The 15083-nt window shown below is 36.7% G+C and overlaps 1 protein-coding gene across 1 annotated transcript in view; it reads right to left on the reverse strand.

Moving 5' to 3' along the window:
- LOC148040105 (UBX domain-containing protein) overlaps window positions 1-15083 on the reverse strand; it is a 72702-nt gene that overhangs the window by 39853 nt on the left and 17766 nt on the right. The window contains exons 2-7 of the mRNA XM_087696653.1: window positions 1131-1279; window positions 973-1056; window positions 620-809; window positions 459-536; window positions 294-362; window positions 30-173 (exon numbers count right to left, since the gene is read on the reverse strand). Coding sequence (XP_087552779.1) covers window positions 30-173; window positions 294-362; window positions 459-536; window positions 620-809; window positions 973-1056; window positions 1131-1279 — 714 coding nt within the window. The remainder of the gene's footprint in view (window positions 1-29; window positions 174-293; window positions 363-458; window positions 537-619; window positions 810-972; window positions 1057-1130; window positions 1280-15083) is intronic.

Here is a 15083-nt window from a genome sequence, read left to right on the forward strand (position 1 = left end):
ACAAATGCAAACTGCATAGGGTGTCGTACCTCCAAAAGGCGTTCAGCCCCTATCATGCCTTCCCAAGATCGCATCCGCTGGCCAGTTATAGGATCCAAAATCATCACTGTCGGCATCTTTGATAGTTTATAGTATGTGCACACTTTTCTTCCCTCCTCTGTATCATCATAAACCTGCAATAGCGTTATGTCAATTTTATAAAACAGCACCCAGAATCAGATCAACTCAGCATGACAAATAGAGTAGCAGTACAGCATAATATGGCTTGTTAAGTTACGTAGTTAAAGCCTAACCTGCCAGAAAACAAAAGTAGTCCGAATCATATCCTTCACAGTTTCATGTGCCCATGTGTCTCTATTCAACTACATCACCAAAGCATGGTAAATACATAGGATTGAATGTGACCAACTATAGTTAGTATTGCATCTGTAATACTTGAAGTCTGAAAGATGCTTTACAGTGTAGCTTGAAAACTCCTTAGTGGACTGCAAGTTTATAAGCAGCCATTTTGCTTGTTTTGCCGCCTCTATTTTTGCCTGCAAGTCCAGTCATAAGAATTAAACTGTATAACCTCTTTTTGGAGTTGTTCATGGAGACTGTCCATCTGCAAACACAGAACCTGTTCAAAGGAGCCTTGAAACATAAGGGCAAATGGAGGCCTGTAAAGAGCAGCCAGGCTATCTTTGTTTCCATCCATAGCACTTGCACCATTTGCCTCAGTACGAGCACGAACGTTTGCTTCATCTTGAAAATTTCGGAAAGCATCCACTGAAGAAGGCTGGTTGGAAGTCTGTGCCATGTGTTGTGCTCTACACAGAGTACCAAAGTCATATTTACAGTGTTAATATTCCAGAACTTCTCTATAAGAAACTCTGAAAAAGGCAGACATAAGAGTGGAACATACTGTTATTGAAACACATGAAGCAGCTGCAAAAAACTCTGAATAAAGGCTGTCACAGAAGGAGAACATACTGATACTGAAATATGTCTTCATATAAGGCCTCCCGCTTCACAGGTAAAGGTGGTCTGACATAATCATCACCTTGATCGTCTCCACTGCAGATGAATATTCCTGAAGCATAAGACTTGATCCACAGAAGACTACAGCCACAACTTCTCAAGCAACTAACCCGGAGATAATAGGCTTTTGTTCCAACTCAGCTGTTGCAGATTCTCCCCATGCCACTTGTGGTGGAACATCACCTTGAAGTACACCCTGTCCACCATCATCTCCAGCATAGAATAGTTGTATGGCTTCCTCAAGGTCCCAGTTTGTGGCCTATAACAAATGCCAATTAAAACAGATTATGGCCTGTGGTATCAGGAATCACACAAGGAAAGGAAAAACTGAAATGAGATCACCTAAGCATAACCCAATTAATACAATATGTGACACAATAACTACTCTTTTGTTCCCAAGATTCACCTTGCCTACGAGCAGAGGTTAAGAAAATACAACAAATTCAATCAACAAGCTCCCATGACATGTACTAAACTATAAACTTTAAAGCAACCATAGCTCTTATAGGGCTTCCCTTCTCTCCATATCAACTGAATTTTCTAAATGAAGCCACAATTACCAAACTACAGCAAGAATTTGTTACACCCAAATATGTGCAAAAACAAATGCATAGTAAGGATCCCTCTTAGACTTTTTTTTGCATCTTGTCAACCAAAAATGTCGTTATGTCACAAAAACCACATATACTTATTATGGCACGATCACACATAACAAGTGACAACTTGTGTCTACGCATGCATGTGTGTCTATCCCCCAACTCCTACCATCAAATGAAGAGAGAGACCTCCTATGTATAGGCGTGTGGCTTGGGTGCTCAAAAGTGAAAAGTAGAGGCTACAAATGATAAGTGTTTGCTGAAAATGACATGTGTGGGAACACTTGTCTCTTCAAAATGACACATGTCACTTTTCTAGAGAGAAGCTTCCAAATCTTCTACTCTAAAAATCTCTCAAACGGTTAAGAATCTGAGATAGCTGCTAAAGACAAAATTGTTCCTTGCAAAATTCAAAGACTTTGACGAAAATAGAATTTCCATTTGAGTAACTTTTGAAAATATTAACCTCCTAAATTTTAGGAGTCGCCAAATTCAGCTTTTGGAGAGCTTCATTATATAGGTTCAATGAATCATGGTTTGTTTCTTCGATCATGAGTATCTGGTTTAACTTTTTGAAACCACTCATTATATAGGCTTCTAGTCAATGTGACTAAGTGTGAAAGTCTTAGTAATCTGAGCTTTCCAGTCAATCTAGCCGCCCGACTAAACTTTTAATTTCTCTTGGGCATCTCGTCAATGACGACCCAAGTATAATTATAGGGTGTGCTGGCCATTGAGCACCCTTAAATAGAAATATAAACATTTAATCACATTTTGAAACACTTAAATAATACAAATCGCCTTTCAAAATACATCAGCATCAACTTAATTTGGAATCATTGAGCCAATATATCTTGGTAACAATTGATATACAAAAGGTTTATTACATCCCTTCCTCTTGACATCTGTCATGTCCTCAAGATGTTGCTTAAAGTATTTCTAATCCTACAGCTTTTTTATAAGCTGCAAGTATTTCTAGATAGTCTTCAAAATACTTTTCCAACATCAATTTAAAATCTAAATGAGAGCAATTTTTAAATTTCAAAATGAATTTTCTAGAAATATTCTTGCTCGTTTTCTAATTATATAAAAGACTGCTTACTCTATCACCTTCTGTTCATCTACTTCAAGTGGATCCTCTATTACAGGTTTCAATGGTGGACCATGGAGACCCTTCATAAGGCTTCAGAAGATTAATATAAAAAGCATTATGAATTATCCAATGCTCTGAAAGTTTTAACTTGTAGCAAACATCATTTATCTTTTCAATGACTTGAAATGGCCCATAATTTCTTTTTGTGAGCTTAGTAACTTGGAATGAAAGCTTATTAGAACTTCCTGGACGAGCTTTGTCAAATTTCAGTCACACTTAATCTTTTTCTTGTAAAATCAATTGCCTTTGATACTTATATACTACTTTCTTTTGTTTTTCTTGAAATCTTTGAATAGATCGTCTAACTTAGAGAAAAGCTATATCCATATCACGCACAAACTCATCGACATGAAATAACTCTTTCTTGGTTTTAAGAATAGATAATAAGAATCATTTTCCATATATAATCTCAAATTGTGATTTACCCATAGAAATATAAAATGTGTTGTTATAGGTATTTCTACCAAATGCAAATATTTTTTTCATTGTTGGTTGGCTTCATAGCAATAGCACTTTAGCATATCTAATATTATAAGATTGGCTATCTTACTTTGACCATCTATTTAAGAATGACAAAAAAAAGAAAAAATAAGCTTTGTACCCAAATTTTTAAAAAGAGCTCGCCAAAAGAAACTTGTGGTTCATAAATCTCTATCATCCATGATGGATTGTGGTAACCCATGATACTTAAAGATTTGTTGAATAAATATTCTAGCAATATATCAAGACTTGATAGTCTTCTTGACTCGAATAAAATGAGTTTGTTTACTAAATTTTTCAATAATACTCCATATACTATCATTGCCATTTGCTGATTTTGGTAAGCCAAAAATAAAATCCATAGCAATGCTTTTCCAAGGTTGGCTTAGAATTGGTAATGGTTACAAAAGCCTTGTAGACTTTTGGAGATTAAACTTAATCTTCTAGCACACAATACATTATTTGATAAATTGTTCAATGTCTCGTTGAATTTAACCAAAAGAAATACATTTCAAATGTCTTGATTACGGTCAAAATATCACAATGAGCCATATAAGGAGCCACATGACATTCTTCCATTACTTTAGGCCTGAATTTTTTTTAATAATACATAGCTTATTCTCCATCAAAAGAAATCAATCTTTGATAATACAAGAGTTTACTCTTTTATTAAGTTATAAACTTTGCGAGATGATTTTAAAATCTTCATCAAAAGCACACGTCCCTCATATTAGGAAAATTTGTATGATGAATCATGGACTCTGCATGAATCTGAGATCTTTTTGACACGGCATCAGCTATCTCTTTTTCTTCCTAGGAATATATACTATTTAAAAATAAATTGAACTAAATAATTTGCCCATCGAATATGTTTTTTAGAAATCTTTGGTTGGTTGAGAAAATGTCTCAAACTGTCATGGTCCATCTTGATGAGAAATTCTCCAGTGTTTCCCATCTGTTAAAGCTTGAATAATAGCCATTAACTCCTTTTCATAGATAGTAACATCTTTTCTGCATTTTGCAACCTTTTGCTTTTTAGCAACTGCATGCCCTTCTTGGATTAAGATTGCACCAATACAGTCTCCTAAAGCATCACATTTCACAAAGAAAGGTTTCAATAAATTAGGTTTAATCAAAACAAGTCCTTTGCTAATTTAGAACTTCGAAGCTTCAAAAGCTTTTTTCTCTAGTTTGGTCCATCGGAATACTACTGCTTTCTTGGTTAAATCATACAATGGTCCAACAACCACTACAAACGATTTAATGAATCTCCTATAATAATAGCATAATCCCAAGAAACTTTGAACTTCATGAACACCAATCAATTCTAGCCCTTCTATAATAGCCTTGACTTTAGCTAGATCCATTTGAATCTCATCTTTGAATACAATATGGCCTAAGTAGTAAATCTCTTCTAGAAAAATTTTACTCTTTTTTTCGTTTGCATAGTAGTAAATCTCTTCTAGGAAAATTTTACCTTTTTTGCCATTCACATAAACTTTGTGCATGCAAAGTTCTTGAAACACTATTTTCAAGTGTTGCTTATACTCTTCTTTATCTTTTGAATGAACCAAAATATCATCAAAGAAAGAACCTGTAAACTTTCAATATGCACTAAAGACTCTTTTCATCATTCATTTAAAGGTTACAGGAGCATTGGTGAGACCAAATGGTAGTACAAGAAACTCATACAAACCGAAAGTTAACCTGAATGTTTTTTATGAATATCTTGAGAAGCAATCCTTATCTGATGATAGTCACTCTTCAAGTCAATCTGACTGAATACTTTGGATTCATCTAATCTATCCAAAATATCATCCATTCTTGGAATGGGAAACCTATTTCAAATTGTAATTTTTTTAAGGGTCTTGTAGTCCACACTCTTGCACCAAGATTCATCTTCCTTCTACACTAAGAGCACTCGAGAGTAAAAAGGTAAGGAAGTAAGTCTTATAAGACCCTTCTCCAAGAGCCCATTCACTTACTTCATGATCTTCTCTTGTTGTGTTAGACTCACACAATAGGGTGGCCTACTTGGAAGTGAGCTCCTAGGAATGCGATCAATGTAACGATATTATGGCCTCTCTGGTGGTAACTCGTCAGATAAAGTATCTCCAAAACAATCTTTATATTTCTTTAAGAAACACATTCAGTCCTCGTTCATATCTGAGATGGACTCTTCAATTCTAGTTCTTTTTTAGAATCTTTAACAAAAATCAAATACCAAAAAATAAACTTTTTCTTTGCTTTCCAAATTTGTACATGGGATGAGATGGGATCAGAGTTTCCTTCCACTCCCATATCAAAAGAAACATTTTTACCCATGAAAGGAAATCTAAACTTATTTTGATTCCAATCAATGGCTGGATTTATTCTTATATGCTAAGGTATTTTTAATACAACATCACAATGACCAAGATCTCCCATGATAAAACTCTCATAATCTACATAATCTCCTATCTCAATTCATAGTTTTCGAAGAATGGCAGTAACTTCAGACTCCATTCCTTGAAAAGCAACACCTGACATTTCTAGTGTTTCAAACCTCTCTTTTGATAGATGTAAAGCTTCAATAATCGGAGAATGAATATAATTATACATAGCCCCTGTATCAAAAGTAATGAGAATGGATTGATTAGCAATCGTATCCCAAGTCATAAAAAGCTTCTTTTTCTCTAACGCAATTTCATCATGTTTGCAAGGATTCCTTAGGTACAGCATTTTCTTAAGATGTCTTTTGGGACCGATTTTCCTTCTTTGCCTTATTAGCACATTGACCAACCATGTGTCCTTTTTCTCCACAAGAAAGACATCGTTCTTCTTTTGTATATTTTGCTAGCTGCTAATATATTAGCTTCTTTTTGGATAGCAAAGGGGGGCTACCTCCATCCTTATGCTTTGATTCTTGTTTATCTGACCTCTTTTGGTCAAACATGGTGTTCTTCCTTTGTGGTTCTTCTTTTAAGGCTTTACCAAGCATCCATGGCATATACAATCCTTCAACTTCTAAGGCCATATCATGCACTGCTTCCAAAGTATCAAGCTTTGTCATCTTGACAACTTGCCGTATTGTTGGATGTAATCCATGGATAAACTTTCTCATCTCCGTATTGGAAGAAACTTCATTATCATTAAAAAATATAAATTTAAGAGAAACATGTCGATATATATTTCAATATTGTCTCCGTGGCTTTCCCATTCTTATTGCACATCAACTTAAAAGGATGAAGATAAAAACTTTTTGTTGAACATCTCCTTAAACTCTTTGCAAGACTCAGATTCCTTTCCCTCTTAAACAACTTTGAGCCACCAATTCAAAGCGGCATTCTTTAGATGCATTTTAACCTTTCTTTTTTTTTCTTCTTTATAATCTTCACCACCAAAAGCAGCATCAAACTATCTAGTAAAAAACATAGCTTTTTGAAAATCTCTCTTACCATAAAAAACGTCAAACTTGACGCTCTTCTCTCCAAGCCTGAAGTCTCTTTTAGCATCATTTTTCTTTAGTAAAAGCATCTTTAGAGATTTAGCTGCCATACAAATAGCCGATTCTTTGACTTTCTCCATGCCCTTCTCCATGGAGGGATTCTTGGCACAAGAAGAGGCAGCTTGTGTACAATGAGACGTTGAAGTTACCACTTGGGTGGATCCTCGAATGATAGGTGATACGTTACCTTTCATAGACTTAGTTGCATTAATAACATTGATACCTTCATACTAAGATAGGCCTTCGCAACTGTAAAACCATCTGTCTCACCAACCTTCTCAATAAGAAAATCTTCAAAGACCTTCGCTTCAGCTTGTGCGGCCCTTCTCTCCATCAAAGCTTGAATTTCTAGATCGACTTCCAACTCCTTGTATATTTGTATCTTCTCATAATCAAAGAAGCATACAAATACAAAGTGTCCAGAGCCTTTCGGTTATTCACCAAAGTTCTCTTCGCCTCTTGATATGGTGAGAAAGTTAGCCCGAAGATCATCTCCCATAAAAGTCCTTGCAAAGAAGAAGTCCTTACTCTAATACCAATATAAGCACAAAGAAAAATATGAGAATGACAATACTTTGAACTTACCCAATTTGATCACTTATCACCATGAAAATAGAAGAGAGAGGAGTCGACACCACGTTGAGAGAGGAACCAGTCCCTCCCCCTTAACAGCAATTTATTGAAACAAAACCATGAGCACCAAGTACCCGAACTATATTCAAAAGTGTTGGAAAACGAAAGCCAGCTATGGAGAAGAGAAAAGAGACACAATGAGAGTGTGTTGAAGCAAAAGAGTAGAGTGTACTTATTGAACTGAAAGAATGAGAATGAAATGTATAAGATAGATCTAAGATAGACCTAGCTCTATCTCAACTAGAGTTAACTGCCTCTAACTCTTAACTCTAAAAGTGGTGACATAACTTATAATTTTACTTGTGTTCACACTAAGAACTAAAAAAAAAACTACAAACAAAAACATTGGGCACTGCCCATAGAATTGGTAAATTCTAACACCCCCCTATAGTGCCAATGTGGTAAAGTACATGAATGATCAATCACCAAAGGGTAGCAAGTTTAAGGACTTGCAAAAATCCTTAAACTTCTCACTAGGTAGTGCCTTCGTGAAAATGTATCCAACATTTTCCTATATAGGAATATACATCAAGCTAATCTCTCTTGCATAGCATCTCTATTTGACATAATGGTAATGCACCTCAATATATTTCGTACAAGTATGAAACACAAGATTTCGTGCCGCTACAATAGCACTCTGACTATCAGAAAGAATGGATCTAGGACCCTCCAATGGTAAATGTAGATCAGCCAACAATCTACGCAACCATAACACATTCCACTATTGCCGTGAAGGCTGCCCTGTACTCAGCCTCACAAGACGAGGTGGCCACTATAAATTGTTTCTTACTTAGCCATGAAATGCATCAACAGCTCAAAAAGAAACAATGTCCACCGGTAGACTGCCTAGTATCTGCATCACCAACCCAATCCGAATCACTGTAAGCATGTAATTGCAAGTCTCTCCCCTAGGAAATAATAATATATATGACTGAGTACCTTGCAAGTATCTAAAGGTCCGCTTAACAGCTTGCCAATGTATAGTCCGTGGGCTATGCATATACCTACTCACCTAAGATACTATAAATTGAATGTCAAGGCATGTGTTGCAAAGATAAATAAGACAATCAACAGTTGGTTGTAAATTGTAACATCTCTTCACTATCATTCATAGACAACTTTAAGCCTAGCTTCATAGGAGTGCACATAGATTTGCAATCTTGTGTATCAAACCTATGTAATAGCTTATCCACATACTATGACTATGACATGATGATACCATGCTAATTTTAGGTGAACCGAATCCCCAAATAATAGTGTAGACAAGCCATATCAGACATAGCAAATGCATGTTTTAATTCAACCTTGAAATCTGCAATTCTTGCTTCTAAAGGTCCAGTGAGCAACATATCATCTACATAAAGAATGATAATCAACAAGTCCCCCCCTCCCATCATTCTTAATGTATGGAGTGAAAGCAATTGGACTGTTTTTGAAACCCTTGCTGGCCAAATATGCATCAATTTTAGAGTACCATGCACAAGGAGCCTGCCCATACTCATACGGGATATAGAAGCAAAAGTCTCTTCATAATCTATGCCCTTCTTCTATGCATACCCTTTTGCTACCAACCATGCTTTGTACCTATTAATGATACCATCAACCTTGCAGTTGAGTTTAAAAACCATTTTGTGCCAATGGCCTTCTTGCTAAGTGGTAAATCCACAAGATCCAATATAGAGTTAGTGGCAATAGAGTCTAACTCATCCTGCATGGCCTGCATCCAATGTACATCTTGCTGAGCTTCATCCAACAAAGTGGACTCATCATCCTCCAATAGTAAGCTCACAAATACATGCTCATCACAATCATCTACTTCTGTAAAATCAGCCAAATGGGTTCCCCTTGCATCATGTGTTGCATGTCTAGCAGCCCTTCTAGTACGTTGCGCTAAAGAAGCATTCATTTTACTCTCTTGGAGAGTTTGTATCAACCATCTCGGGACTGTTTTTGCTGCATTTACAACAGCCCTTTCATGTTGTATTGTATCTTCCACTACATGTGGTAAACCATCATCAATCCCTTGTTATGTAGACACATATGGTGCAACAGCAGCTTGCTATATTATGTCTGTCCGGCCATTTACAGCAAGCACGGACTCCAAAGAAAGTGGCAAGAGACCCTCAAAGACATCACCAATATCACGGGTGGCTGGCATTTGAAACTAATCATGTGAAAATGTAGCATTTTCAATAAAAATGACATCCCTACTGACAATCTTTCTTGTGCATCAATTATATACACTTACTTTTCGAACAGTAGTAGCCAATTAATATGCATTTTACAACCTTGTCATCAAGCTTCCCAGAAGCTCTTTCAAAACATGTACATAGGCTATGCAACCAAGCACCAAAAGTAGTCAACCTTGGGTTTCTTGCCATACCAAGCTTCAAACTGAGTGATCGTCTTTAGTGCCTTAGTGGGTACATGATTCAACACATGACTTGTATACTGAAGGCCTTCTAACCAAAATTTATGAGTCCTTTTTCTTCTCTTTGGCTAATCTCTTATGGCATTCATCAATATACTGGCATGGCTTCTTGCAATAATGACATTTCCCCTTCTTTTTAGAATTTTCTATGTCTTGAACAGCCTTATTTGATGGCTGTCCAACAGCTGATTTTTTGCATTTTACTTGACTTTTCCTTTGCCTTTGAACCTGGAAAGCATAGCAACATCTCTTGAATGCAATGTAACATTCTTCTGAGACTATTTCTCTTGCAAAAAGAAGCCTTTCAACTCCACAAATGTAAAAGATTGTTAGGGGCGTAAATTTTGGCACTAACTTGGTGTCCAATGTCCAAGATGAAAGTGATAAAGTGTACATTTTCAGTTTACGTGAATTTTGGCTTGCTGTAATTAGTGCTTAATCAAGTTATTTATCACCCTATTCAAGGAGGAAGGCTGGTTTCATGGTTCCATCATCGAGATACCATCAATTCCCTTGACTTGGTGGACTCGAGGCACCTAATTGAAGGTCAAAAGCTTTGCTCTAATGCTGAGATTGTATTCAAACGAGCACTACGGCAAGAATGTCTTCAAATAGTGAGATGGGATCAAGTAGGAATGATGCCTCTCGATCTGAAAATTCACAAAGCGTTGGGGAAAATGCAATGCCTTATCTTGGACAAGGCATGCAGCATGGACAACAAGCTCATAATGTTGGTTTAGACCAAAATGTGGATCCTTCTAGGCCTTAAGCAGCTGATGATCAGCAAAAGGCACAGAAATTTAATGACCAATTTAAAGGTCAGCTAAGGACAAGGAGGGCAGCAAAGGCAATAAGAGAAAATCATCTTCGAGAGCTTTGGGACAGCAAGATGCACTAAAGGAAGAACTAATACAATAGCATGATGTTCCAAATGTGGGTAGTGAGCAAAACCAAATGATGCCAATAGGGCAATTGATGCATCTGTAAGGCTAGCTTGAAAGTGCCAATCCAATGTTTTTTTGATAGCAAGACATGTATGCAATGATGGGGCAACCATGATACTTTGGTGGTGACACTAGTTTCCATGCTATGGTAGATCAGGGACTGCATATGGGAATGTATGCCACAACACCTTACCATATGCAGCAACCAATGTATGGTGTGCAAGGCCCAATGTATTCGAATATGGCTAGCAATATGCATAACCGCGTGTAGAGCAATTTTGGCATGATACTAGGACACAAAGTGGCAAGTTTGGCAATGCACATATGCAGTCAGTGTTTGGGACTCATGGTATTAATGTAGTCATGCAAATGCTCCATATAGTGTTGGTCATAAGGAAAATGCAACTATTAATACATGCAATGTATGGAAAAATGTATCTTGGTATGGCTGGTAAAATGCATATTCCCATGCACAGTCACATTGAAATGGTCCAAACTATGCAAACAAGAATGTTTCCTTATGCATCTGGTGCTTCTAGCATGTTAGGTACACATGAGGGGCTAGTCAACTAGATGCAATGTTGCATATGAGTTAAGTTGGAATTGAAGCAATGTGAAAGTAAAAGCATGGCAATGCTTATTTCTTGTTTCACCAATAGATGCAAAGTGGATGGAAGAGAATGACTTGGTAGACTATCCTCAATTGTTGCAACTTTACCTAGATGCCTTTCAATTAGAGCCAACTTCAATTCGGGCTCAACCAAATTCAACAACAGAGCAAGGGTCCAAAACATTGCCTGATACTCAAGGGGGAGGTAGCACTTCCACTCCTCCAGTTGTAGACAGCTCTCATATATAGTGGATCTTGGATGTATTCAGCAAGCATCCAAGGTATTGCGCTGACAATATGTCTGCCATGGGGCCACTACTCAATATTCTAGTCAATGTGAGATATATGCAAATAAGTATGATTGTTACCACAGCTCTAAGACTATACTTTTGTATCAATTTGGGATCAATTCATTATCAATTGGGCATAAGCTTTTGCCTCATTTTTTAGATCAAAGTTTAATTTGTTTCAACTCAGTTTTTAATTAGTTTGAGAACTGTTTATGATTACTTGTCGTATCAGTTTTGCATCAATTTTTGCATTAGTTACTTATCAGTTTTTGCGATGAGTTTGTGATTAGTTTGGGGTCACATTTGTAGCAGTTTGTGATCCGTCGTTAGATCAGCAAATGATTAGATTATGCTTAATTTTCAATGGTTTACTGAAACCAACCTTCCTTCATGGAAAGAGTGGTAATTTTGTCATTAAGCACTTAATTACAACAATAAGCAATGAACATAACTTGAAATGTACAAATTACCTTAATAACCTTGGACATTAGACACCCCCTTCAATCTTTCTTTAACTTGATTGCGAATGGAATGAATACAAGCTGAGATTCGCAATCTCCTTTATTGTTCCAAAAGCCCCTTGCTAAAGCAATAATCAATTCAACTTTGCCCCTTGATTTTTCGCCCAAAACTTACACAAATGGAACCACCAACTGGCCACATGCTCCCCAATTTACAATGAATAAACTCAAACTAAATTCCTTGACAATTACACAAATTTCAAGTGCTGAATTCAGTATATGATGCCTTCACCAATAAGCACGGGTCTTGAGGTGGCTGTCAAACCCTACTTTCTATAGAAATTTAGGATTTACAATAGAGATCTCTCTACTATCCACCAAATTTAACTCAAATCTAATCCAAAATGACAAATGCTCATAATGACTGAGCACAATCTCGAGAAGGTAAAAGAATGCCATAAGACAGAGAGATTCATGAATTTTTCGCATAGAAACCCTTCAGATTGGCTACTGCCTATCAAAAACTGCCTAGGAGTCGTTGCCTATTGCTAGAGATGCCAAAAATTGCTGTTGCCAACCATCAGTTGCTACTGTCGCTAGCTCATGAAGACCCTAAATTTGCTATCACCTGCACCAAATGAGTTGATTGCTATTGTTCTAGCCTCCAAAAGATTACTCACTATAAGAAAATCAGACCAACAGCCCCCTCTCTCTCTCTCTCTCTCTCTCTCTCTCTCTCTCTCTCTCAGCCTAAATGCACTGAATTCCTCATTCTGGCCTCCAAAAACGTTTTTTCAGTCTTGCATAGGCATTTTTGCCAAGTAGCAACCTTCTAAATCCATTTTCCAACGTTATCCAACCATTTAATTAACTTTCATAATTAAATAATTTTTTAAAATTTCAACTCTTCTAACCCTGCCCAAAATTAATTGTGGCCATCCATAATTAAATTGGCTAGGCCATTTACAACTCGAAGTGGTCCTCAACCTTTGTTGACCCTAATGTTATTAGAAAGATTAAAGTATCTCAAAATTTCACGTCTCCATGACATTTATAGTTAGTTCCATGGAAAACAACATGTAAGTCAATGCCATTGATAGTTTCAACCATGACTTATGCTGAGTTTAAGCTTTACTATAGTTGCAAAGTTAAAGCGGTTGAGAAACATATGCTGTGGATGTATCCAATGGGTAAAGACTCCGCCCCAAGGATATAGTGGATTTCAAAGACAAAAGTTGTAATAAATTATGCCTGAGGTACTAGGTGGTACCCAATGTCCGATTTGACTCTAGACCAATTTATTGGCCACTCATGTTAGTAGTGATATTAGAGACTAGATATTATTGCAAGACAAATTAGCCTAGCCAATTTAATCATTGGCTGGTGAAATTGATTTTTTTTTAGCATTAAATTAATTTTCAGAATTAATATTTTGAAAATTAATTGATAAGCTGGATAATGCTGAAAATTGGAATGAAAAGGTTGCCACTTGGGTAAACTTGCCCATGCAAGTGGAAAAAATGTTTATGGGTATTGGTGGAAATCTATTCCAGCCATTGTGATAGAGAAGGAGACTGTTAGAGAGCAAGGAGATGATGATGATGTGATTTAGAACCACCAAGGATCAGTCCTACAACATATGATAGTAGTCTACAGCCCTCCACGAGCAGGTGCCAGCAGACAAAAGTCCTTCTAATGCAAATGATAGCATACAGGAGGGGATTGAAGTCTTTTTAGCAATCCTAAGCTATAAGCGACAACTTCCACGATTGTTTGAGCAAGGCAGCAATAGCTTTTCAGTGTTTCTCGCAATGAAACTCTAAAGTTTCTCTCTATAGCATTCTCTCTCCTCTCCCATTCACCTCTCAATATGATGCCATTCCCTAGGTACAGCCATAAAGGCTCTTTCTCAACTTGTACACTAGGTATTCCTTGCTCTTTTCAACAAAGCCCTTAAGCTACTACATATAGATATCCTCATATAAGTCCCCATGTAAAAAAGCCATTTTCATATCCATCTAATAAAGGTCTAGATCTAGCTATGCAACTATGCATTTTCGAGTAGTTTGCCCTATCAAAGGAAAAAATTTCATTCAATCTCTACTAAAAATCCTAATTTACAACAAAAATTAGCATTTTATAACCACCTCAAGATGCATGCTCTGAATTTAGGGCCTAGGACTTGAATTATAACAACTAAAATGGAGGAATTTTAGAGAGATTCAAGAGACCAACCAGCTAATATGAGATTTGGGGTTGAGTTTGTCTTTCAAGGAGCAAGGTGAACACCAATCCCTAAGCAAACCAAGGGGCAAATTGGTTTGGAGGCTTGCTAGTCAATTTTGACAGCAAAAGGCACTTGGATGAGCAGAGAAGATTAGAGGATCTCATTGTACTCCTTCCGTTTGCAATATAAGATAAAATAATACCACAAGGAGCGCCAGTTTTGGCCCAAGCGGATGTTCAATGCCCAAGATTAAAGTGGTTAATTTTGCATTTTCAATTTACACAAATTTTGTGCTTGCTGTAATTAGTGCTTAACGAGGTTATTTACGACCTTATCCAAGGGGGAATGCTAGTTTCATGGACCATAGTTTCTTCCTACCAGCTTAGTGACTCACGAAAAAAGCTTACTAGATTTTCTTAGACGAGCTTTGTTATATTTCAATCACACACAATCTCTTTCTTGTAAAACTAAGTGTCAGTGTCTTCTATATTTATCTGCTACTTTTTTTTGTTTTTCTTGAGATCTTTGAATAGCTCGTCAGACTTAGGCAAAAGTTATATCCATATCACGCACAAACTTATCGGCATAAAATATCTCCTTATCTGTTTGAAGAATAGGTAGTAAGAGTGATTTTTTGTATGAGATCTCAAAGGATGCTTTACCTATAGAAATATCCATTGTGTTATTATAGGTATACTCTACCAAAGGCAAATACCTTTTCCATTATTGATTGGCTTCATGGCAATAGCAC

Source organism: Lygodium microphyllum, chromosome 2, assembly GCF_053477565.2.
Source record: "Lygodium microphyllum isolate KBCC chromosome 2, Lygodium_microphyllum_v1.1.10, whole genome shotgun sequence".
Lineage (NCBI taxonomy): Eukaryota > Viridiplantae > Streptophyta > Polypodiopsida > Schizaeales > Lygodiaceae > Lygodium > Lygodium microphyllum.